This window comes from Aythya marila, assembly GCF_965140915.1.
Source record: "Aythya marila genome assembly, chromosome: 2".
Taxonomy (NCBI): Eukaryota; Metazoa; Chordata; class Aves; order Anseriformes; family Anatidae; genus Aythya; species Aythya marila.
Window position 1 is genome coordinate 135664652 of NC_139043.1, and position 26400 is coordinate 135691051.

A 26400-nucleotide genomic window follows, 5' to 3' on the forward strand; every position below is an offset into this window, starting at 1 on the left:
TTCCCCTTGCTTACACCTAGAAGGCTTTCATTCATCTCAAACACAAAAGACCGCTTCTCATGCACTTTCTCAATTGTTTTAACTCAACACTAAAGCCGACTTACTGCCAAAAGAGGTGGGCCTGCCCTACAGCCCCCATCCCCTTCCCCGTATCGTGTCCAGCACTTCCACAGTTTGGCAATGGAGTTTGATGGGGCCAAACCAGCCTGAGAACTAGTTCTACTAAAACCAGAGACAAAACACTTTTCTGGAAGAGGAAAGAGCAAGGCTGCTGCTGTGACACAAGAGGGCAGAAATGCATGACCTAGAGTAAGGAGGGAAAGCTCTTTTGGGCAGCCACGTACTCTTCCAGTGGGCTGAGCCAAGCCACGGTGACTCAAATGCTTTTATCTGTTAGGACCCTCACAAAAATGCGCTTCGTTCAACTTCACTGCAAGATGAAGGGTTGAAGTATGCTGTTATCAAGCCGTTCTCACACCTCACCTCTTACAGACAAGGTCCCAGGAGAGCCAGGGTGACGGGACGTCCTGCGAGAGGCTGCTTTTCCCCAGGTTGCTGCCTGCTCTTTGCGGTGACCTTGGGGCTATCAGGGAAATCCCCAGCAGGGGATTACTTCCTGCTGCACCGCGCTGCGGTGCCAAGCTCAGTGCTCACCACCTGCACTTCATACGGGAGACAAATAATACTGAGAAAGATTTTATCACGAGTTATAAAACCCTGGTGAGGATGGACTCCACTCGAGGTGTTCCAAGGCGAGAGCTGTCCTTGAAGCCAGCTACGACGCTGCATCATCAGGTGTCGTGCGTAAATACCGATGCCAGCTTGGAGTTATCAGTGCAATATTTAACTACAGCCTGCGCTGCACAGGAGCTAAACCAAGCGGCTCTGATAAGACGAGACGAAGGGTTTGAAATCCTACATTTCAAACGCGGCTTGTCTGTTTTGTGAGCACAATTCATTCGGAATTGTTCTCCCCCCTTAAACTCTACTTTCATCTCTGCAGGTGATTTAAGCTAAAACAGGGCAAGGCTAGACCACGAAAGGCATCTTGCACTTGGGCACTGCCTCGGAGCCCACGGAGGGCTGCGGTGAGGTGGCAGGTTTAATGAGAAGTTAGTCATGATGGTGTTTCAGGGGCTAAAAATCCATAAGGCACTCAACTTTCTGGCACTAGTTTGTCAAAACATGCAACGCCTGCCTGTAGAGTTTAAAAATAAATGTATGCTGTACTGGGGAACTCACTGGTTTCAGTGGGAACGCAGGAGTACTTTCCAGGAGTCGGGCTGCAGCATTCAGCACACTGCTTCTGGCAGCAACTGGAGATCTGGGCAAGGGGTAATAAATTCCTGGCTCTGCGGAGATTCCCCACATAACCTTTGGCAAGTCAGTTGCTGAAAAACCTCACGCATAAAACGGAGAGGTGCTGCACCTACCTCCCTGCATCTGCACCTCCTCCGAAAGCCCCACAGGTCGGGAACTGGCTCTGGCAGCGGGCACCTGGGCGGTGAGAGCTTGAGCAACTGCGTGAGAGCAAAATAGTCTTTGCTCGGGGCTAGGGGCCGGCAGGGTGTCAGTTTGGCTTCCCTCTCCTCCAGGTTTCCTGAGCTTTTGTGTCCTCCTGCACCTCCTTCGCTCTGGAATGACACAGCCCAGCTCTATGATTTCGCCTCCCACCCCAGGCAGCTTAACCATGGTGTTAATTAGGAGTGATTTATACCCCCACTGATGGTAAAAGAGGGTTTATCTTCCCCCCCCCCCCCGAGAAGTCCTAGCACTCAGAGCAAAGTTTACAGTGAAATAAAGAGCAACACACATATCTCACCCCCACCCTACCCTGCAGGGCTATTGCTCATGTGTGGGAGCTGGAGAAAAAAAGCAGTAGAGAAATGTCAATGTAAATGTGCCTGCTTTCCCCCTCACACCCAAACACCCCGTATAAACAAACAGCCGTGGCCAGGCGCTCTGTTTTCTCGTCAAATAGAGGCAAGCAAATACTCAGCATCCCTGTGGCTGGAGCCACGTAAAACCTCTTCGCTGCCGAATACTTTCACTTCGCTTCGGAAGGAGCTGAGGTTTCCATCGGCTTGGGATAAGGGAAAAGAGAGAAAAACGCCAAGAAAACGCACAGATGTTGTAAATTGCTGGGCCTGGCTTTGGCAGGGCTGTCACCACCTGTCCCGGGCTGTCAGCGACGTCCTCCCAGCGGCAGGGGAAGAGCAAAAATCTCCTTTTGCAGCAGAGAGCGAGCAGAGATAAAGCGGGCTTGTAGGCGCACGCAGGGCATGTGCATTGTATAAACACGGCCTGGCTGAGATGCGAGCCCGATAGCGCGGGCTGAGGCCGCGGTTGCAGGGGAGATAGATATGGGGTCTTCCCCAAATCCTGGACTAAACGGTCCTGAAGCTCCTGAGCACTGAGGAGCCAAGCCTGGGCTAAAGGAAAGGCCAAGGGTTATGTCAGCAAGCTCTGATCCTACGTTGCCCCAAAAGGCTGATGGAGTGGTGTTGTATACGGCCTTTATATTTATGAGCAGGGTCGGCTGGGGTGCTTTCTTCTGAAGCACTCCTCCGTTTCAGAAGGGAACAGCCACAAATATTAGAGAGAGACGCCGCTACACCTGCCTGCAAAGGCACTAAGCGGGGCTGACAAAGCTTAAAGAGAAGCGCAGAGACACCCGGTCTCCTGACCTTTCCTCAGAACAAATCTCTTGGCTCCGACACTGGTTCCTTTTGTGCCACCAGACAATTCCCTTTATCCTCTGCCCTTCAAATAGAATAACATTTGCCTGCTCCTGAGGGCAGCCACAAGGATAACTCAGCAACTGCCCGGGGGCTATCGGCCCCACCTCCTCCTCAGCAAGCCCTGAAAGCAGCTTTTTTCCGTTCGCTGTGATTCCTTCAGCGCCGTGCCCTTTGATTACAGCACTGACTTATTTGGGGGGAAGAAAACGCGTCGATTTTAAGTGAATCCAAAGCTTTGTTTTGAATTTACTTCAGTTCCCGAGTGTGGGAAAAGTAAACCATCAGCTGTTTATGTGCCATCCCTCCCCATGTGCCTGCTGGAACACTCGCACCTATTTTAAGACAGTGTCAGAGCAAAAAAGAGACTTCATCGCTTTCAGAATGCTGCTGCTTGCGGTGCGCTGTCAGACCTGCGGAGCGTCTGCATGTTTTTTAAGCTCCCAGCTGATGCAGAGGCACACGGAGCTCCCAGGGAAGTGATCAACATGTGAAAACCTATTTCAGATTCCTTTCGAGTGATGCTGGGTAAATCATGATTCAAGAGCTGACTGACGAGAGCTGGGAGCGGGAGCCTCAGTGGCCAAGGCGTTCTCTGCCGTTCCCAGTCCCCAGTGAGAGCCCTGCCCCAGCCCACTGCAGACCGTAACACTAATTTTGGGGAAAAAAATGTTGGTTTAGAAACTACTACTACTAAGGACTAAAAACAAAAACAACAAAAAACACCACAAACGAGTATCCTGGTAATTAAACAAAAGGATATGTAGGTATTAAAACAATTTGCTTCTGAAATTCCGTTCACAACTTAAGTGAACTAGCATTATCTCACCTCTATTACAAAATAGTTGAATTTAAGGATTCAAGCTCAAAATGTGCCCATGGATTTGCAGATTTGTTGTATGATGATGCAAAGGTGCTGTTGCTTAACAGGGGATGCTGGACAAACCCTCAGAGAGACACACTCTTAATACAGAGATCAGGTTATTTAGGTTCTGCCCCACAGTGACATCATACAACCTTAATTTCAGTTTAATTAAGGTATTTCCAGAGTCCCGGATCCCACAACACATTAAGTTGTCTTTCAGGGATGCTTTCTCACTCTTTTTCACACTACAGTTTTTCACTAAAAGCAAAATTACAGTCATTAGGTGACCTAACTGTATTTTCCCCTTGTTTCAAAAGGCTGGGGTGAATCACTAAAAAAATACTATCAGAGAGATCAAAGCATCTGCAGAGAAGTTATCCGTGTGTACTAAACTCCACTGAATCAATTCCAAAACTGTGAGTAATCTTTACGAAATGGATTGGTGCTTTAACGTCTATTAATCAAGTGTGAACCTAATATTCCGATCTGTTGTCAGATTTAGCTGCCTTCTAGGCTGTCTCAGTCCCCAAAGGACTGCCAGGCCCTGAGCTATTTGCATCACTAAAAGTGACTTCTCCTCTTTTAAGTTGAAACCACATCGCCTCAGATGGGAGCTGCTGATATAATGGATATTCACGTTACAGCTCCAACATCTTTCAGAATCATGAACCCTATACTCGTAGAGAGCAAACCCCAAAATAAATAACCCCCATCCTTTTTTCTTACGGGTTTCCACCTTGCTTTGAGGGCTCTGAAAGAAATGCAAATCGGCGTTTCAAATAGAAAGCGCCACAAAAAAAAAAAAAAAAGAGCTCCACGCCCTGCCTCGTAGCCAGGAAATGCTTGATATTCCACGGTCCTCTCTGCTGCTGCCTCACGAGATGTGGAGGGAGGCATGGGGAAGCTGCAGCTTGCTCCAGGGATCCCAGCTGACCTGTGTGGGGAGCACAACCTGCAGTTTCCTGGCAGCAGGTACTCGCCATGAATCACAGTATCCCGATAGTGATTTCATAGTTTTCCTGTGAAACATTAAAAGCAAGTGTTATTAGCATCTTGGTTACTAGAAGTGCTTTCCTAAAAGTTAATAGTGCAACATAATTCATTATTAGAGCATAGGAACGATCCATTTGGGATCCTGGAGGGCTCAATTCTATTTATTTGATGTACGTGAGGCTTCACTGAAGTCAGCCAAAGATCAAGGTCTGTGCAAATCTCATCAAGCATAAGTTCAGACAGAAGATGACTACAAAGGAAGGGCTATGGCAAGGACTAACAGCAAACGGATCGCAGAATTCGTAGGTAGGTGGTTGTCTTTGAACTTACTGTGCCAGAGTGCATTTTGTAACAACAGCCATCAGCGACACAGAAATATAGAAATAAAAATAGGTGGTAATCCTTGCCTACTCGAAACCTGTGTTTCCAAACATCTCAGCTCTCCCCGAACACTGTTTTGACATAAATACCTCCCTAACGTCTTCCATCGCAGAGACTTTTAATAGTTTTCTGAAGGAGATTTCAGTTGCTTCGTGCAATTAGTAAGCCTAGTTAAGCCTTATTTGTACACTCCGTTTCCTTTGCCCAGCGCTGGCAAGTCCAAACAACGTTGATGCTATGGAGCAAATAACGTAAACACGAGGTAAAGCTCTAGACAGCTGGATTCTACACCGAATCCTTAGAACAACGCCACAAAAAAACTAGCAGCTGCTGTGCAAAAAAGCAAATAGTATGAAAAACAGCGATCTGCTATTTTAGGTTGTCCCTGGACACCCCAAAGACAGGTCCTGGATGTTCAATAATGCATCGCACGACCGTTTTATTTTTGCTCTATGAAGCCTTTCTTCTATGGGAAGAAGCAAGACTGGTCTGGCCAGAAATAACATTAGATGATTTTTTCAGTGACTAACAGATTAGTTTATAATAATCTTGTAACTCGTGAAGAATGAGCATGGGGCTGGATTAGGCAGGACTTGTTTGACCTGCTCGGCTAGAGGTGGACTCCGGCGCTCACAATTGGATTCCGGTCTGCAGGCTGAAGCACAAGGCTCGCCCAGAAAATGATGAGCCCAACGCCTGCAACCTGGTTAAAAGAATTTCCAGGGTCTGTTTTTCCATCTAAGCAAGCCCCAGCTGAATAACAGTTGTCATCCCCAACAACCTCAGCCGTGCGTTCCCTGCTGCATTTTCCCCTTCTGTGCCTACCCCTGACCTTGGACCGCTTCTGCAGGTTTTGAGCAGCAGAGCTCAGCCTCCTGGCGACCTCGTCCTACGAGAACTTCTCCTGAGGGAGGGCTGCTAAAGACAGTTTTGTAGCTGACCCAGTACTGGAACAACAAACTCCATTTCAGTTTGAGCTGCAGTCTGGGTTTGGTCCAAGACTGCAGATAGCATCAAATGCCGTTTTCTTTCCTGCAGAATCACACATCAGCAGCATTTCTACCTGGGGAGGTTGGCATTCCCAAAAGTGCTCATCACTGACCTTCCCCCCAATTTTTGCTATACATTTCTTACAGGAAAAAAAAAATAAATCCACTTCCAAATACTCCTCATAGTTAAAATATTAAAAAAGAGAAAGTGGATACCTGAGTTGGGCTTAATCCTATTGGCAGTGCTCAAATAGGCAACCTTTTCAGGCTTCTTTCAGCATAACAAATATTTGTGAAAGAAATGCTATCATTTCTGCATTTAGCAGGGAGGTTTCATTATCTTAAACTCTTCCAGCATTCCCCCTACTTCTCCAGAACAACATGCAGTATCTCACAGTGCATGAGAGGCTCAACTTGTTTCAAGACTACAGAGTAATTCTGTATTCAGAACGACTGCTTTATTTGTAATGAATAAGTTACTGTTTCTCTTGTTTTATGAAGCCTCACGGCTTCCCCAAAACACATTACACAAAGCACTTTATGCAAACGTTGTTATAAATAACGGCCTACAGAATGAAAAGTTTAAAACCAGTATTTGCTATTCAAAATTCAGGCCACATTAGCAACTTTTGATTGGAGCCGCAGATTGCATGATAATGTTTCTTTCCGGTGACTGATGAACGGAGGAAGAGAAAGGCTAACTAATACCTTGTGCTCAATCAAAGCGTCATTAATCTAGCTGAAGCATTTCTCTAATTCTGCTTAGTTAGAAATACGATGGAAATCTTCACAGAGCTACGCTTAAGCTGACTTAAACTGGTATCTCCTGAACTGGCTTCATTTGGTTATTTACTGTGAATACAGATAAGGCCGGAGATACAGTAACAGTTATTTGTGCCTGGTTGCGATCCTGTAACATCAAAGACTTCAGAGAGTCAAGCTTGACTTCAGCTGCAGGTGAAAGACGAGGATCAGACCCTAGGATGCAATACTACATGGTTAGAGACACATGCAGAAGCGTAGATTTTGTTATATAGATATTTATTGCTATGAATAGCCCTTCTAGTACATTCCCATCAGGTGAAATCGAAGGTAGAAAACCCTTCTCCTAGGACAGTATAAATTCAGTGGCTTTGAAACATTCAGCAAGTTGACTTTGTTGCATATATTGGTGTATGTTCTCTATACATGGCAGAGCCAAAGTTGGATGCTTAGGATAGGAGGGTGTCTCAAAGAACAAACGGGCTTAAGTGTGGTAGCAGGAAAAATGAGTAGGGTCCTGAGCAAGAAAAATGAGTAGGGTCCCGACCTTCCCCCAGTGGAGGAATGGGGACTGAGGGCAGGCGAAGCAGATGGAAGTCTCTCTGCTACCTTTCTGCTCCCTTTTCTCAAAGTAACCCCTTGGGTTTGAGGTCCTCATCCTCTCCTTTCCCCAGTGTGTCAATGCTGCTGCCCGCACAGCCTGGTCCTAGGGCAGCACCGAGCTCTCCAGGCAAGGTGCGCAGGAGGGTGGGTGACTCAGTTTGACAACTGGGTCCTCTCCAAACACTTCACCGCCGTGCAGAACACCTCCTTCTGGCTTTCCTCGTCTCTTCAGGCTGACTTTCCTCTTCTGTGCAGGCTGCCAAGGCAGCCCCCTCAAGCCCCTCATCCCTCAAATCCTCACAGCACCCCTCCCCTCCCCACCACACCACGCCCTCCGCACTCCCACACCCCCAACACCCAACCCAGCCGGCCCCACCCTTAACTCCACATCCAGAAAAAAAAAAAAAGAAAACAGAAAACAGAATAAACAAAAACCCAACACCGAGCCGTCCCCCGACAACGACAACAGCGGCGGCGGGGAGGCGCTGCGAGCCCCAGCACCGCGTGAGGCGGCAGCGGCTGCCTCGTGAGGGAGCCTCGACAGCCGCTTCGCGCCTCTAAGAGCTTCTAAGGGCTTCTAACAGCCTCCAACGGCTTTTAACGGCTTTTAACGGCTCCCAACGGCCGCCCTCCCGCCGCCATCTTCCCTCCCTCCCTCTCCCCTCAGCGGCTGCCCGGCGGCGCGCGCTACCTGGCGCGCGGCGGCGGCGGCACCTTTACCTGGGCGCGCCTCCGCCAATGGCAGCGCACCTGCCCGGCCGCCCCGCCCAATCAGCTCGCGGTTCGGCTCCGCTCCCCCCCCCCCCCCCAGGCCCCGCGCGCCTTTACCCCCCGCAGCCCCGGCGCCGCTCGGCCCAAGTCACCTGCGCGCGCCCGGCCCGGCCGCTCGCCACCTGCGCGGGCGGGGGGGGGGGGGGGCGGGCGGTGGAGGTGGAAGGGGGGGGGGGGGCTGCGCTTTCTCGCTCTCTCCAGCGGTCCTGCCTCGGTTGGCAGCCGGGCCAAGCTAGGTTAAGGAAGGGGAGGGGGGGGGGGGGAGCTAAAAGTAAGCTGTTAAAAAAAAAAAAAAAAAAAGAAAGCAGAATTACCTGTAGCTCTGGTTCTGCCGTCCCGCTGCTTCTCACACCGCCGCACACGCCTTTACCTGCACAGACCTGAAAGTCCAGTTCCACCGGGGGAGACCGAGGAAAAAAGGGGGAGCGAGTTCATTGGATCAAACATGTCACAAGAGACGGACAAGTAAGTGATGGCAGCAGGCACGCTGCGCCCCGCCGCCCGCCCCGTGCCCTCCTGCCCCGCCGCAGCCACGGGCCGGCAGCGAGCCGCGGCCGGATCCCCCCCCCAACCCCTCACCAGAAGGGGGTCCTCGGGGCTTTATTCCTTTATTTTTATTTTTAAAATAGTTTTTGGGCTTCCCCACCGGCCGCCTCCAGCTGCCCCGGGCCGCCCCGACGGCGTGGGGAAGGCCCCGCGGCCCTGCTTCGCTGCCACCTTCCTCCTCCTCATCCTCATCCTCCTTCTCCTCATCCTCTTCTTCTCCTCCTTCCTCCCGTCGGGGCTCCCAAAAAATTCTCCGGGGCAGCACACGGGCAGCCGCCTCCTTCCCCCGGCCGCCCTCGGGCTCACGCAGCGCTCGGTGGGGCAAATCTCCACATCCACCTTTTTTTCCTTTTTATTTATTTTTTATTTTATTTTTTATTATTTTTTTTCACTCCCTGGGGGTGTGTGGGGGAGAAGGCAGCGTGCAGGGAGCCCCCCGAGCAGCCTGGCAGCAGGCGCAGGGCCGCGGCCGCCAGGGCCATTTTGGGTGCCCGGGCTGCGGGGCGAGGAAGATGGAGGGCGGGCGGGCGGCGGGGGGGAGCGGGATCCGCGCCGGGTCCGCAGCCGGCTCCCCTCAGCTTCCCCCGGGGCTTTTGTGGAGAAAAAGGTGGAGAGGAGGACTCTGCCCGCGATGGGGACCCCGGAGAAGGGCTGCGAGGCTTGGTGGCGAGGCGGCTGTCAGCAAGAAAGGGAGAAAACGCCAGGGTTGGGTGCCGCGATAGGGGCGCTCCGTCAGGATCCTCCGCCAAAGGGTGGGGAGTCTTTCTGAGGAGAAGGATTTTTTGTAATAAAACCATTCCTCCTGGCCTTCTCAAACCTCGTCCGACAGTGGTAGCTGAATGTGGAAATGGTAGGGTTGTGGTAGGAGCCGTGCTCCCAGCCCTCGCTTTGTGCCCATCTTTGTGGCAGCGGGATCAGGAGCCAGTGCCACGGGGGGCCCGGTGAGTGCCAGCCCTGAAATGAAGGGGATTGTGGCAGGAGCTGAGCTCCCAGCCCTCGCCTTGTCCCCATCTCTGTGGGAATGGGCACCAGGGCCTCGGGAGGCCCCGATCAGCGCCATCTAAGCGCCATCGGGCCGTGATTTAAGTGCGAGGAAGGGAATGAGGAGAGAGCCCCGAGGGATGCTGGCGAGGCGGGGAGGAGCAGAAAGAGCAGTGACTGAGCTGGGAGGGGAGCCAGGTTAACTCTGACGGACCCGAGGGGCAAGCAGCCCATCCAGAAGCTACGCCAGAAGGAGAAAAGGGGCCCACCAGGTGCTCCCCGGCCAGCCATGGCTCAGAAGGGCACTCCAAGCACAGCTCCAAGGAGCGAGAGGGGAATTGGAGGGGGAAGGGAGCAACTTTGTGCCACGGCCAGCTTCGAAGTAGAAAAATAATGGACTTGGAAACCTATCTTCTACCTAAGACTATAGGAACTTGGGCAAAAGTGCTTCTCCTCCGGGTTTGGGATGCTGCTAAGCCACGGGACTCATCCTTCCTTTCACCCTATGGCGTAGGGGTGAGCTGCAGGGACCGGGGCATTTGTCCCTTTGTCCCTGCTCTGTGCGGTGCTGCTGCTGTTACCACCGAGGGAGAGCACGCAGTACCCTCGAGCAGTAGTAATTCCCCTGCTGCAGGTACGCCCGGGATCTGCTGCTGGTCGGAGGTGTTGAGAAAATCCAGAGGGGGTAGGTAAGGGTTTGAAAAGGAAGTCAAAAGTAAATCCCCTGGGCTCTGTATACACAAGTGTAACGTGAGAAGACAAATACGTTTGTTTTCAGAAAAGATGGAATGAGAAGTTAGACTAGGGGGTTGCATGGGAAGGCTTTTTCTTTTTTTTAAGGCTCTAATTATATCCAATGAAAACCTAATCCGGGGAGTACAAAGTTATTCTCCCCCCACATGGTCTTCCTTTTACTTAAAAACAAACCTTCCCTACAGGCAGGACTGGGTAGGGAGGCTCGTTATTTCGAGGTCAGTTAATTTGTCAGTGTCATTGGACGTGTTTTTGAGGGACTTGTGCTGGTGAATGCTGATGCAGACAAGTAAGCAGCAGGGGGGGTGCTGGAAGCACGGAGGGGCTGCTTTGGGTGCCACCTGCGCCATCACCTTTAAGCCTGGAGGGTGGTCGGGAGGTGAAAATGCTAAAGATCAGCTCCTTTGCTTCTTATGCTAAGTGAGGAGCTTGGAAGGGGAGATTATCCCTAAGACACCCTGCATATCTCCCCGTCTTTGCCTTTAGTTTTTGTGCTTCAGCCGGGTCTTGCCTGCTTTCTTCCCCGAGCTCCTATCGGCCAGAAGAGATAAGACATGATTTCACATGCATTTTTCAGAGGTGGTACCGACCTCAGCGGGCTGTGGCCACTTGTTCCTGCCTCCCTGCCACCCCCTCGGTTGTGTCAATAGAGCTGTTTGTGCCTCGGGAGAGCTGGGCAAGAGGAGTGTGGGGCCGAGCGTAGCCTGGTTATTTTTGGCACCCACTTTTCCTCAGTCTGGCTTCATCACGCCATCCAAAGATGTAGGCTGGAAAGTTGCTCTTACCGTAATTTTTAGAACTAATTTATCACCACACAACTGCAGATTCATGGCTAGTGAAGCTAACGAGTGACCTCAATACCTGAGAGTCTTAACGAGGCGTTAGAGGCCAGCCCCGTGGCCTGTGGGATGTGACACAACTGTCCCCACGCTCCCACTCTTGTGTCAGCCCCGAGTCCCACACGGGCTGGGGCTGAAGTTGTGTGAGGAAGCTCAGCTCGGCCGGGCAGGCTCCAACCACCTCCGTACGCACGAGAGCGGCTGAGGACACCGGGCAGACGGGGCCAGGGCATGCTGAGGCTGACCACATGAAGGAGGGCACCCGGCACGTCCGTGTGGGTAAATCAGTGAGGGGAGAGCAAGCCGGGATGTGGGAATGGGTTCAGGCCTGCTCCCGTGTGTCAGCGGAGGCACGTTCCCATCCAGCTTGCCCGTGGCTGAAGTCCATCGTGGGCTCTTCACAGGGTAATTTGGCCCCGATTTTGTATTTCTTCCTGAATTTGTACATGTAGTTGCTGCCTTCATAACATTTAGCTCAAGCATCCTGTGCTCTAACAGCAAAGGGCATTTATGGTTTACAGTGCGAGTCTGTGAATTATCCTTAATTCTTTCTCTGAGGGCCGAACCTGTTCCCACCAACTGATGGGCAACAGCAATTAGGTTGCAGACTGCTCCCCTATTTATTTATTTTTTTCACTTCTGAGGGTCTGGATAGACAATCCATTGAGTTTTCCAGTGTTACACATCCCGGAATGAGTGGAGAAATGGGAATTGGAGGTGTTCAGTGCTTGCGCTTTTCAGGCATCAAACTTGCTCCAGAAAAAATGTCCACGTTCCCCCGAAAATGCCCATCTCTGTACAAGGAAGGTGGAAAGTTGGCTTGCAGAACCTCCCAGAACTTGCAACAGTAATTTAGCTGAGCGGAGTAAGGGTATGAAATGGTTACAGCGGGGTGGCTCTAGTGGTGAGACCAGAAGATCAAAGCAGAAGAGGAGGGAGGGTTTTTTCCCAGGTCACTTACCTGCTTGCGGTGATCACATAACCTCCTCCTCGTGAAGGAACAGCAGAGACATCCCGCATGTTTTGCAGGGACACGTGAAGGGGAAGTGATACTATTACACTGACACTTTTTGTCAAAAAGTTTCACAAATATTAATCCAGCACAGACCATGATAGTTACCACAAGTAATTTCTTCTGTGATTATGTCGCAGCCCATTAAGTTGCCTTTTTTTTTTTTTTTTTTTTTTTGTACACACACACACACAAAATAGCATTTTTAAATGCTGATTAGGAATTCATCATGGGATGAATCTTCATTAGCTTTCTAATCAGTGATTGGGACAGTAGCAGCTAATTGAAAGAAAAGGACTAATTAGTTCAGATACCCTGGTATGTGGGGACACGGTTCTGTTCTTTAATAGCACTAACTTTGTGAAGAAGAGAGCTGCTGCTTATGAAATATTTAACCAACGAAACCATATTAAGTGCATGTGAAGTGAGAAGAAGTCAAATATTGCAACATAGCTGTAAGTTAAAAATGTCTTCAACCTTGAGGGTTACACATATCCCCGGATTTGTTGATTTTCCTAATAGTTTGAGGTAGTGGCATCTTGAATATTCCTACATTTTAGTTCTGTAAAGTATGCTTTTGCTTTTATGCTCTTTTTTGTTTGGTGTTCTGGGTAATCTCGACTCCCAGGATTGCTCGGTCCTGGAATACATGCTCCCCTTCTGCCCATGTAAAACATTTCTGTATGCTGAAAACCCAGCCATCTGCTATTAGTGCAGCACCGATTGCATTCCCATTAACCCACGCGGAGTAATGAATGAGCCAGGGCTGCAGGGTCAGCGGGCAGGTTAACCTGCGGCAGGCCGAGGAAGCTTTGTCATGACCTGTTTTTAATTTTAAAGCCTCCTGCTGCTGCTTCAAGGCAGCTGAAACAACTTTGGGCGCTGTGCGTGCTGGAAGTATGCTTCTGAGCAAACCAGAGCATGGCCTGATCTGAAGCTGCTCAGCTACTGCTAGTTTAGATCAACTCCGTTAGCTGTAGGGGCTTGAGCTCCAGAGAGTCCTTGTTTTTTTTGAGGAGATGTCGCTGTTTCTTCTACCAATATGCTGAAACCTACTTTTTTTTTTTTTTTTTTTTTTTTTGAGGTTGCTCTCTGCTTGGCTTTAAAAAAAAAAAAAAAAAAAAGGCAACAGTCTTAGTGCAGTAATAAAAATGATTGTCTGGTAGAAATGATATTGAAGGAAGTCAAACAAAACAGTCTGAAATCACAGATCCAAAGCCTGTCTGGAGATGAGTAATTGCCTGCTTGTGAGAGTCCTCAGTAGGCATTTACTAGCCTTTGTTACAGAGCTCTTTTTTCTTTGTACCTCCACTTTGACATGCTTAATAATATTTTTGTCAATGTTAATGAATCACCGATTTATTTTAATCTTGTTAATCACTATTCCATGGTTAAGTTATTTTGGGTCTGAGTAAAAACAAATAAAACTTGGAGTACACATGTAATTGTTGAACTAGTCTGTTTTGCCATTCTGTTTGTGCTCTCAATGTATTTTACTTCCTCTCGGAGTGTTTTGGAAAGGTAGAATAATTTCTTTTAATCATTTAACATGTTTGATCTTGTTTGGAGTTGTCTTGCACTCAAAAAGAATAATTGCCCCAAAGTTGCGAGAGTCCCAAACCTGCATTCATTAGCAGGCAAAATTACTCGGCCTCTTTAATGGGATTTTTTTGCTTGGTATGGGCAGCTGGCTGGGCCAGAGGACATTGTATCTTCTGCTTTCCTGGTGGTCTAAGTGCTTTGATTTTTTTTTTTTCCTTCACTCCCAAGTCATTTGTGTATTTATATGCCCACTGGATTGGGCTAAGTGCATTTTGGAGGAATTCATGCTTCTGGGGAAGATGTGATTGTCAGCTATGAAAGATAAAGACACCAAGATGCACGGGCCATAATTTTCCTGGTCATTAAGCATTCACGTTCCTTTGGAGTCTTAACAGAACACAACTCTCTGATTGAAACAAAAATGTTGCTGACTTCTTAATTATAACTTTGGCAATAAAACCTGAGGAGTCAATTTTTTTTTAAAAAACTAAATAAAACTTGCAGTGAGACAATGGTGTATTTTTTTTTTTTAACTTCGTGTCTAGGAAGAGCAGTACGCTGAGGGTAGTAAATTGGGGCTAACCTTTGGATCTCACTTTCCAGCACTAGGAGAAGTAGGGCTAGGATTTACACTTCTTTCTGTAACGAGCACAAACAGGAATTTATGGTCTGTGATCTAAAGTTTAACTTGTAAAGCTTCCATGGGCTCTGTCCTTTAGCTGCTTTTTAAATGGTACTTCAATCTGTGCCCGTGGATTGATGGGTATGTACATCAGTTGTAAGACAGATTGTACGAACATCTGTCGTAAATCTGCTTTATAGCGGCCTCGTAGCTGCCCCCAGAGTTGTGCAAGTGTCAACTAAGCTTACAGAGGGCTCTAGAGCTATTGAAACACTTAGCAGTGACTGATCACGCTCTGCCCTCCTTAGCTGTGTCACAACTGAAGTGGGAGCCTTCTCCAGCACTTGGCTGTGGCTGGAGCATGTTCCTGTCCCTTTTGTCATAGCCAACGAAACACAGGCGCTGTTGGGGTTGTCCTTTCATTGCACGGGAGGAAAGCTGAGCAGGCAGGTCTCCTTCCCGAGGCACCCCGGGTCACAGCATCCTGCAGCCAGGTCTCTGAGCCGGACATCTAAGGGATGGGAAAGCCAGACTGCAAGCAGAGTCCCTTTGGCTAATGTCTCGTAGAACTTGTGTTTCTCCCAGGCTTTCTAGATTGGAGACAGTTGCCCTGTGCACTTTCTTATCAGCCAACAAAAAGTGAGTTTCTGATAAATATCCCGTGGCCTTGACGGGCTGGGCTGGGAGCCAGCACGACGTGAGTCTGTCTTGCCCTTTCCAGTTACTTGCTTGGCGCTAACGTGTGTGTGCCTTGTAACAGTTGTGTGGACCAAAGCCTCGTGTCTCTGCTCCTGAAACAACTGTTTGAAGAGGGTGCCGCACATGTGTGCCTGCTGCTCTGGTCTTGAAGGAGTAAGAACCTTCTCCAGGCTCAGGGCTGGGCCAAAACGGGCTTCCTCCCAGTCCCTTACTGCCCTGCCTGGTGAGCTCCTGCCCAGCACCTCGCCTGCACAGGGAGGGGATGAAGAAGCCTGTAGAGACATGCAATGGAGCACTTCAATTCTTAATTTATTATTATTTTTCTTTGCATTCATTCTTTTAACAAATTTTAATGTCCTAACAAGCACTCAGACCCCAGGAAATGCCTGGGCTGGGTGCACAGCTTGGCAAGTCTGCTTTGTGTTTTGGTGGTGAATTTCCTGGGCCAGGCAAAAGTTGGGGGTGCGCAGGACTAGACTTTGTTCCTACAAACACCAGCTGGAACGGCACGCGATGCTGAGTATATGGTAAAGGACAGAAGGGTGACTGCACAGTTCCTCCAGGCATATTGTGTCTGGGTCCCTCCATGCACTCAGGTTAAAGGTATTTTTGTCTCCACACCCACAGCACTTCTTGCACCAGCAGTTCGTAGTGGGAAAGGAGAGAGGGGTACATCAAACCTGATTTATTCCAGCCAGGATCAATGGGATTCCTATTTTTGGGTCTTTCAGGATATTCCATGGTTTGTGTTGAATCAGTGGGTTGTACCCTCTGCAACACAGCTGCATCTGCATACTTTGAATTTGGTGGCAAATTAAAGAGGCTGCATGAACTTATCAAATCCAGTGGTAATCTCATGAGCACCTCAATGGGCAGAGAGACTCGAAGGCAGGAAATCTTTTCTCAATGAAAAGCAAACTCTGATCCCAAAGCTTCCTTCTTTCACCACTTTTCGTGAATGCCTTAATGGACATTTATGGCTCTGTGCAAGTTGGTTCACAAATTGCATCAAGTTGCGTGAGAATTTGTCCCCGGTAGGATTTTGTAGCCCCAAGTGCTGGCTGGTGAAAGTTCATTATCTCAGATCTGAAGGACTCGAAAGGCCGGCCCTTTCCATTCACTTCGTGTATTGACATTAAGATGGTTGAGTCCTGCCCAACCCGTGTTGCTTTACTACAGGAACTAAAATGAAACAGTGAGTACAGTTGTGGACGTCTCTATTTATACACTACATTTGTAGTATCTGGTTTTATAAAGTTGAGAAATAGTTTTTCTTAAAGTAATTTTAACAGCAGCGGTTTGCCAGATGCAGAGATCACCGGTATCAATCTGGAAATTGTAGATACTCCTCTTAGGAGCAAAGCACACAAATTTTTGTTTTATACCAGCAAGGCTGGTATAAACAAGAAAATCTCTACTAAATAGTTCGGGGGAAAAAAGATTTTGTAAAATAAAAGCCATGCAAAATCTGGTCTTGATACAAACACTCAGGTGTCAGGGAAATGTAGCCCCTAAGCTAGACCATACCTCAGAAAATGCCTTCATCCTTACACACCTATAAACTAAAACACGTAACCACCTACTACTGTTTAACGTAAAACAAGAGAAAAATATTTGGCATTCATTAGGGGCTCATCGGATAGCTTGAAAGGAAGCCTGCAGCTTTTCCCTGCCGAGTATCCCCACTCGTTAAGCTGTCTCTACGCCGTGCAGCAGTGGCGTGATCTCGGCGTGTGTAGGCATGCCTCTCCTGGCTTTGAAGGTTAGTGCACGTCCCGAATGCGGCGAGGAGGAGGAGGAAGACGAGGACGAGCAGTGGGTTAGCCCCATCAGCAGCGGGCACAGTCGGGGCTGGGCTTGTTCTCCACCGCCTGGCTTGTGCTGAAGCCTTGGGCTCTTTCAGAAGATGCACCTGAGGCTAGATGCCGGCCTTGCTATCCCCGTTGAAGAAGATATTAAAAAATGTAAAATATTCATCTCCTTAGCTTAGGGGGGCTTGATCTTTGAGGAGCCCCTGCCCCTCTGTCACATTTCCCTGATGTTGAGGATCAGGAAGAGGAGAGGGGACTGCGTGCGCCCACAGCAGCCTTGGTTCCCAAGGGCCACCCTCTGTCCCACCCAAACGACCTTAATTAATAGAGGAGTTTTCTGAAAGCCAGCACGGTTGTTTTGGCTGACTGCTTTGGGTATAATCTTTGAAATGATTGACTATGTTAAATCATGATAATTAGGCCTGACCATTAACCTCCCACAGAGCTGATTACAGGGCTGGGGAGGGGGGGGGAAGAGGAAGTTTTTTATTTTTCTTAGTGCTATTGTTTCGGGCTGTTTGCAGAGTAAACACAACGAGTGTGGCGGTTGATTATGCTGCAGACCGTCTCTGGCCAGAGGAGATTATTGAAGTTTTAAACATGAAAACCGAGGTTTTAGCGCAAACACGCTCTGAGGAGATGCTGGGGAGGCTCTGGGCCCGTGCCCCTGTGGCTGCCCGGCCATCCCCGCTGTTCACTCGCGGCCTGGTTGTGCTGGAACCGGGTCTCCTTTACCTTAACCCTTCCCAACAGCATCACACACGACACCTCTGAGGGCCAGCACTACTTTTTTATCACTTTTGGACTGCCTTTGCTGTTAGGGCAGGCCGGGCGGGCTCCTCCCCTCCAGCGTTTCTTCAGACAGCACGGCTGCTGAGGTGTTTTTAAACGGCACCTCGCAATCTGCCTGTAGCCTTCATAAATCAGTTAGGACTCTAACTAACTAACTCTAATTAACTCTAACTCTAACTAACACGAGAGCGTGGCCTAACAAAGGACGGCTCTCGACGGTGAGCTAAGATCACTTCAGGAAGGCGAGGAGTTTCGTGTGCCTCACCAGACAGCTGCCTGCCCCGAAACGCCGGCGGCGTGGCTGAAGGGGAGCTTTGTTGAGGAAAGGAGAATCCCTGCATGGAAAATGAGCTCCGAGCCAGAGAGGATTGGCTCTTCCAGGACGGGAACAGGCCCTCAGCCACCCCTGGCACAAACAATGGGGCCGCCGCAGATCTGATTTGAGTCGCTAACAATAAACTATTGAAAAGGAAAGCAGGCCTAGCAGTGCTGTCTTTCCCCCGGTTCCTAATTTGTGCTTCAGCTTTTGTTTTTTCTAACAAACCTGCGACGACACAGATGTGAATACAAGGAGGGCAGAAATCTTTGGAAGAGGTAGCAAAAGGCCAGGCAGAAAGGAAGGCCCTCAGGAAAGGAGGGAAACTTCTGAAAACCCAAGTGTTTTAGATGAAAGGAAGACGTAACCCGAACTGAAATTGTTGGGTGTATTTTGTGAAGCTATGAAATGCCCTCTTCCCCCCCAGAGTTCACAAAACTGTACTCCTTGTTCCACGTAGATGATTTTGTTTTTCATTAAATAAAGAAACCTGTAAACAGTGCCCTTGTACCGAAGAGATGCTAATCTCAGCCACCCCCTCCTCTTCCTCAAAGGCCAGAGAAAACATTTGGCTTCAGCATGAAGTCCGTGTGCTGTGGGCTGGATCCTACAGACGTTCCCATCCCGTGGCTGAGAGGACGTGCCCGGTCCGACCTGTGGATTCAGCAGGGCCCGTATCGAGCAGGCACCTTGGCTGTGTGGTTTTTGGATGACAATTCCTTGCAACAGCCCAATTTTGTCGTGCTGGCCCTGTAGGACGGGAGAACATAAAGAGGAGACTGAGAAACAGACGATTTATATGTGGAAAATAGCACAAAATATCTTCCAAAAGTCACGGGGAATAGCGTGGCTAGTCTCACCAGTGAAGGCAGTGTGTTCAGTCGCTCCGTAGTCGTTGCAGCTTTGGGATTTGTGCAGTGTAATGTGTTAAAAGTTTCATCAGGATCCGTGTAACCTGAGCCATAAACCTTGGCAGTGTTCTTGCAACGTGCAGTGAGCACACCTCTCTCCAACTATTTCCCTGCCTACTCTGTTTTCCTGCTATCTTGTGTAATAGGAATGCTACTTCTTTTTTTTTCCCCTAGCTCTTTTATCCCTGCGATTATTAAACATTTTACCAAAGCAGGTACCACTATCTTGATCAATGTTTCCGTGATACTGGAAATTTCAGCCCCATCTGTGGCAAAGTAATCTCCCATGATATCCTCTGGCACTGGGCAGTTTGTACCACTCCTGGGCTGGAGGAAACCGCTCCACTGCAAATCCCACCTCCTAATGGGCTTGTGTATATTTGCCATGGCTCTGTAACTACATGTGGTCAGTGATAAAGTGGGAACCGAGCCCAAATATGTTAACTTCTTGTGTTCCATGCGCTGGACCCATTGCTCATATCTTTTCTATTCACAGGCTGTCTGATGTTGCTGACAAATTGCATTCCAAAAGCAGAGAATAGCTCAATTATAGGATGTACCCAGTTATTAAATACAGAACTGGACTCAGTTTAGGTGAACACTAGAGTACCATTGCATAAATTTCATTTTTTTTTTCCATTCATGTCTTTTTACTGTAAATGATCTTAGATAAATGCATTTTTCCCCAATCAAGTGTACATCTGGCAGAAATATTGGTGCAAAGTTGCTCTTGTATTGTTGCTTCCTTTTTTTTTTTTTACAAATAATTTAAAAATATTTTAATAGATCTAACTGTATTAGTAAAAAACCATTTGAATTATAAGAAGATCTACACACATAATTTTTTGGTTAAGTTCTGAAGATGTCTAATACTGATAAATATGTCACAAAGTTTATTACAGAGATGCTTGATGTAATCATATGACTTTCGTTTAGCTATGTGATGTTCTTTAACATGCCTTGTGAATTACAAATAAAATAATCCCTGCTGGATCACAATTTTATTCTTCCTGTCTATGCAGTAACAAGCGACTTGTGGCCTTAGTGCCAAATGACACTTCATTCAACACCAGACGAGCGTACACCAGCGAGGATGAAGCCTGGAAGTCGTATTTGGAGAACCCCCTAACAGCAGCTACCAAGGCTATGATGAGCATAAATGGTGATGAGGACAGTGCTGCTGCTCTTGGCCTGTTGTATGACTATTATAAAGTAGGTAACTCCATCTTTATTCCACCCTGCTGCACTGGCAGAGGCCCGACTTTAACAGGCATCCAAAGAGCCATTTTTCAAAGACAGGAGTCACTACGTCTTGTTTTCTCTCTGCTACTTGCATCGAGCATCCTTTCTGTTTTAGGAAGCCTGTCTGCATCTGTTTTCATGTATTTAGTTCTGGAAGGAAAAAAAAACAAAAACAAAAACAAAATCAAAAATGTCATATCAGTGCAAGCATTATTTCTTTTTCAGCCTTGTATTCTTCCTCTTACCTGGGAAGAACCATGGATGAATAAGCCCCCTTTTTATTTGTGCTTCTTTACTTCCAATATTCCTTAATAAGTGGAAAACAGGAGACCTTGTCCATGTGTAGGTTTGTCTGCATTTTGCTTCATTCCACACGTGTTTCAGTTTGTTCTTTGGCTGCAGTATCTCTCATCTGACAGTTTCCCATGTTATTTTTATTTGTCCAATGATTGCAGCAGGCTGTGTACAAACTCACAGTGAGGTCTAGCCCTTGCACTGGAAGTTTGCAGTATAATCAAAAGGTGGAGGACAGAAATGGAGCTGGACACAGATCTAATTCAATTTACAGGGGAGCCGTTGACAAACAATTTCAGTTTGTATCTGGTTTTATGCCCAGGGCTTTGCCTACCATTTTGATACCGCATTTCTTTTTCATATATTTCATAGCTGAAACAGGGCTTCTGCTGAAATTGGATGAGAGCCCTACAGGGCGCAGAAATTTCACTCTGAAACCTAGGCTCACCTCTTTGTGCTCTGGAAACAGAATCTGTGTTGCCTAGCAAACACTAAAATATGAAATTGTTCATTTCACTTAAACTACCTCAGTGCTCCTGAAGCCACCTCAGCTTGAACTAGACGGATGATCTTTGAAAGGCAGTAGAACAATGCCAGCTCCCCTCTTAATTCATAAGGAAGTGGAAATGGATGTTAAAAATGAAAAACCTCTGCTGCTGGCATTTATTACTATAAATGCTTTTAGAGAATGGGCTTCTTTTCCTAGTCTCTGCTACAATCATTAAATGTGTGTTGAGGAAAAAGGGTATTATTGCAAGATGCCATATACCAACCTTATGATTAAATAATGCTTTATTTCTCTACTGATAATATTTCAAGAGATGTTCCATTCTTTTGTGTGTTGCTGTCAGTAGAGGACTTTTCCCAGTGAGAATGAGGAGAGATCCTATTCTCTGCTTCGCAGACTTACCACAATGCCAGAGTCTGAAGTTAATTTCATAAAATTCGGGATGTGTATGACCATCTGGAGTATTGGCTTCTGTCTTAGTAATACCCTGGTATCTAGCAGTTCATTAATCTGCTGGATTTTTTTATAAAAACAGAGAACAGCCCATTCCCTTCCCATAACTGTGTTCCAATAAACATATCTGTTCCTCATTCCAGGCAGTTGCAAGAGACTCGGGGGTTCAGATGGAATAAACTGTGTTAATCTCAAAGCCCTTTCCAGCATTCAATGATTACTTCTGTCAAAGTGGGAGAAAAGGATTATTCTTGATGCTCTCAAAGAGGAAGTTAAAACCTAATTTCAGCTCTGTGCTGTACTGTGGAAGTGCAGAGGAGGACTTCCAGTGCACAAGGCTCCCTTGAATTGTCCTTGTTTATCATATGGCTCATTTGTTCTGATGTGCCTGGTAATGGTGGTTTTTTGAAGGGCTTTTTCCAGTCAATAGGAATTAGCTGAATATAACTCCTTTTTTTCCTTCTCCTTTTTCTTGTACTGATATTTACCTAAACACAGACCTTCCTTCAGGGATAAAAACATGATATTAACATGGGAATCAAAGTGTGTGAACTGTGGCTTGGATCCCACTTCTAAAATACATGAAAGAGCTTTGTTAACCAGCAGGACACTTAATAGGGAGAGAGGATGTCCCTAAGAGCAGGAAAGTCTCTGGTTAGCACTCTTGGACTCTGCTGCTATCTTGCAGCTATAGCTGATGTTAACCTTGGCTACTGTAGTGCACTGTATTGTTTTTCTCTCTAAATTTATGTTTTCCTGATGTTTTTGTGAAGTATTTAGAGATAAGAAGCAAGACTTAAGCCTGTTCTTGGGTCTATTCTTGCTCTTTAGTCTGAGTTAGCTGCTGTGATGGAGTGGGTATACCTTCTCTTGTCAAAAACAGTAGAAATGTTAGTTCCAAATATACTGCTTCAGCAAGAAAAGAAAAACACAGTCACGGCAGCAGCTTTGCCCTTGGTGATTTCATTTCTATGCTGGTGTCAGGAATCCAGTATGTGGGAAGGCAAATCTGTAAGTCACTTTTGGTGTCGATTTTGAGGCTATTGGGGTCAGATTTGACTTCATTTTTACATCTTGTGGCTGCCAGTGCACTCAGCAAAGCAGAAGTCAGTGTCCTCTGATGACATACCAGGGTGCCCCGACCTCTCCCCATGCTAGTGAAGAAAAGGATCTGCAGACGTCCCGTGGTAGGAGTTCTGCATCCTCCCGACTGCTCTCTAACAGGAGGGCTGTGCAGCTGGCTCTTGGGGTTGAACTGAAAACCCTGCTTCCTCTGGGCTAAAAGGGTCTCCACGCAGTGCTCACCAAAGGTTCATTTCTTCATCCCCACCGTTTGTTGTCCAGTGAAAGGTGTGCATGTCTGAGTGTTTGGGAATATAAGCTTGGATTTTGTCAAGCCTAGACCTAGCTTGATATTTCAAAGATAAAGACATGCCGAAGAGAGCTTTGGTCCAAATTTGTGTGCCCAAAAACTAGGAAAAAGCGCAATCTCTGCGTTTTTCCCTTTGAAAATTCTCTTCCTGTTCACGATCAGTCTCCTAGAGAAACACAGCTCCTGGCGTTTGTGAATTAGACAAAACTGATCGATTTACATTTTTCTAGCAGTCTGAAGTTGCAAATACCTGCCAGTTGCATTTACCTGACCCCATGCCTGATGTTGTTCTCAGGTTCCCAGAGATAAAAGGCTGTTGTCTGTTAACAAAGTGAATGATAATCAAGAAGACCAAGATAAAAGGTACGGTATTACTCCAACTCATACACCCAGGTACTAACAGTGGTGATCGGTTGGGAACTGAAGAAGCTATAAGAGCCTGAGGGTTTATGGTTTTCTTCCAAAAGATAAAAGAATGAAGAGCGTTTGGGGAAGCAAAGTTTGCTCCCTTTTCATTTATTAAAAAACAGAATGGGATTATTAAACATGCAATTTGAAAAGTAGCAGAAAGTTTCATGGTTTCTGTTTTGTTTTGTTCTTTTGCTGCTGCTGAGATCAGTAAAACCAGATTATATCCATAGTTGGCTATTGACTGCTTTTCTTTCTTTCTTTTTTTTTTTAGGGCAAAGTCTAAGTAACTTTGACTCAGTAGCCTAATTTATATAGTTTAATTTAACATAACTGTATGTCCACCCATATGCAAATAACTGTTAAAATTACTCCATTGGAAAGCTTTTGTTACTGATCTCAGATTTCAGCCCCTCTCAGTAGTCTACAAGTTACTCGATGAGTCAGAGGAAGCAGATTCCTGCCTTCATTAAGGCTTGTGCACCAGGGAAAGCCTGTAGTTACAGAGAAAGAACAAAGTTCTTGCATTTAGGAAGCTATCTCCATGAAAAATCCTAGCGGAGAGGAGCTGCATGAGGTTTATTTCAATGTAGCTAATTCAGGACTGCCCTCTGGGGTGTTTACTGGCTGTGCTGTGACAAAGTTTAAATAGGTAGTAGGTAGAAAGTCACTGTTTCAGAGCAGGACACCAGAGTGTTTTGAGGGACAGCTTTACATCTGCCAACTCCAAACAAATTCCCAAATCGAGTGTGATCGACAAAGCTGGCTGTCGGTGGGGAGCCGAGCGAGAGGAACCCTGGTGTCAGAACAGATCTCCTGGGCTGAAGACAAAGCAGAAACCTACTGAAAGGTTTATAGGTTAACAATCTAATGTCAGCGCAGCTGCTGTGAACAATCTGATTGTTTTCTACAGCAGCCACAGGTAGAGACGTGGGAATGCTGCTGGGGGTTGCCTTGCAGCCACGATCTCGTTACTGATCTACCCTGATACCACGGGATTCCTGAGCCTGTTCTTGCAGAGGAGCATTGGTACCAGGCTCACACCAGCCGTAGCGGCCCGTCAGCAGCCTGACAGCATGTGTCAGCACACGAATTTTGCTGTTCCTCCTATTTCACATGCAAATTATTTACTGTTAGTGATTCATGCCTTGTGTTGCTCTCCATGCTTACTTTGTGCCCAAAGGTTGTTGCACTGGTGGATTGACTTTGCATCCAAATTATAAGCCAAGACAAAAATAACCCCAGATGTGCAGAATTTTATCGTAACAAGTCCTCCCAATTGTCTTTCCCAAGATGTTAAAGAGTTTGGGACCTCTCTGCTTGCCTGGCAACGTCGTGTGCCTGGTATTTGTTAATGTACTGCTTGTTATGGGGTTGAAAGTGCACACATCTCCTTCCCTGCCATCTCAGACCATTCAGCTATCTGAGGAGGAGATTTACTTTATCGGGACAGTCCATAACGTTTTTTGGTTTTGTCTCCCAGAAATTGTCTCAACACCACGGAAGCTCAGAGCAATTTGAGTGGGGGAGAGAACCGCGTGCAAGTCCTGAAGACGGTGCCCGTTAACCTGTCCTTGAACCAAGATCCGCTGGAGTCATCCAAAAGGGAATACAACACAAACGTGTCTGGCAGCTCGACGCCAATCACGGGGACTGGAGTGACTGTGGTAAAAGCAGAGGAGTTCACCCCTGTTTTTATGACCCCACAAGCACACTATGCAAGAGGAGAAAATGAGGAGCACCGAGGGGTTATCTTCGAGCCATACGAAGTGTCCAACATTGCTCCCCACACAAATTATCTCAAAGATGACCAGCGCAGTACTCCTGACAGTACCTACAGTGACACCTTCAAAGATGGAGGAACAGAAGTAAGTTTTTCATCTCCAATTAGCATCTCAGAACTCAATAAAAAGCTGTAAACAAGATAAGGAGATTTGAGCTTGTAAACAAGATAAGGAGATTTGAGCTGTCCACAAGAACCATTAGAAAAACAGTAATGCTATTTTCAACAAACTCATCTCATCATGATCCTGTCTGTGCTCTCGTTATAGGGGGACACCATGAGGTGTTTCAGAAAACATTTTTAAAGTTGTTTATTCCAAACTCGGACGGTAACAGTGATCTTTTGTCTTCAGGGATATTGAAGCAAGTAGAGGATAGTTGCCATTCTGAAAGATGTTGTCCATTAACTAGATCTGCCTTCAGACCTATTCAGAGCAGTAAGAAACAGCAGCCATTTGTAACTGGGAAATTCCTGATGTTCTCCTCAAAGTGCAAATGAGCAGTGCCAGTCTGTGCTGCTGGATAAACCTAATTTATTCAGGAGCTGTCTGTTGCACCAGGCACTGCTCTGCAACACATGCAAGTGAGCTAAACTAGTAGAATGAATTGGCTGGAGGGGAATGGAGAAGTTAACAGGCAGGAAAAGAAGTACCTCTGGCTGCTTTTGCCTGCAGCAAAATAATGCATACAAGTCAGAACTGTAGAAAGGTAAAAATTATTTAAGGCTGACAGTGCCTCTGCAAGTAATTAGACATCTTAGGTGGTAAAGCTCTCCTCGGATTTTCTCCTCCTCCTCTGTGAAATTGTACAAGTAACAAACAAAAGCACAAGACAAGCCACATTAAGGGTAAGTGGCTCTTACTGAATGTATGAGAAATTTGGTGTGTTTTTGTATGGTAGAAAAGTAAGTTGTCCCCACACAAGCATTGTAGATCAAGCCGTCTGAAAGTGAAATCCATTTTAAGATCTAGAAACATTTCTAGGTCAACTAAATGAACAATTAATGAGGGAATTCCAGCTTGCCATTGCAAAATCAGGAAAATCAAACCTGGGATTAGAAACACAGTTGTGCATCAGCAAATCACGGTATTTCAGCTATTTTTCTTTGTTACTGGTCAATGACTTTTTATGGAAGTCTGCTGATAACGTGCACATGGCTTTCCCTGGCGAGCTGCAGCTGAGCAGTTCCACCACCATGCTGGTTCCTGAGGGGACCTGCTGCTGGAAGCTACCCACACAGGCAGTCTGTGCTGCTCACAGTGCTGTGTCTAAAGTGCAAAGTTGTTCAGCCTGGTGGGTAAAATGGGAACTTACATCTGTCTTCTGTCCTTGCATCCCAAACTCTGTTTATATGGCATCTGTCATTTTAAATTTATTTAAAAAAAAATCTTTTAAAACTACTGTTAATCTTTTAA

At 47.0% G+C, this 26400-nt stretch overlaps 1 protein-coding gene and 1 long non-coding RNA gene across 3 annotated transcripts in view; one reads left to right on the forward strand and one right to left on the reverse strand.

Annotated features, from left to right (window-relative positions):
* Positions 1-507: 507 nt before the first annotated feature.
* On the reverse strand, positions 508-1450 carry LOC309874195. Its single transcript, XR_014316794.1, has 3 exons — positions 1434-1450; positions 1243-1324; positions 508-657 (listed from the first exon to the last, which is right to left on the reverse strand). It is a non-coding gene; the product is annotated as an uncharacterized lncRNA (long non-coding RNA).
* Positions 1451-8373: 6923 nt separating this feature from the next.
* The window catches only part of GRHL2 (grainyhead like transcription factor 2), a 60374-nt gene continuing 42347 nt past the window's right edge, over positions 8374-26400 (forward strand). For both annotated transcript variants that reach the window (XM_082754323.1, XM_082754324.1), the window contains exons 1-4: positions 8374-8567; positions 19949-20138; positions 23091-23158; positions 24687-25071. In XM_082754323.1, the coding sequence (XP_082610449.1) occupies positions 8548-8567; positions 19949-20138; positions 23091-23158; positions 24687-25071 (663 nt within the window). In that variant the 5' untranslated portion in view covers positions 8374-8547. The remainder of the gene's footprint in view (positions 8568-19948; positions 20139-23090; positions 23159-24686; positions 25072-26400) is intronic.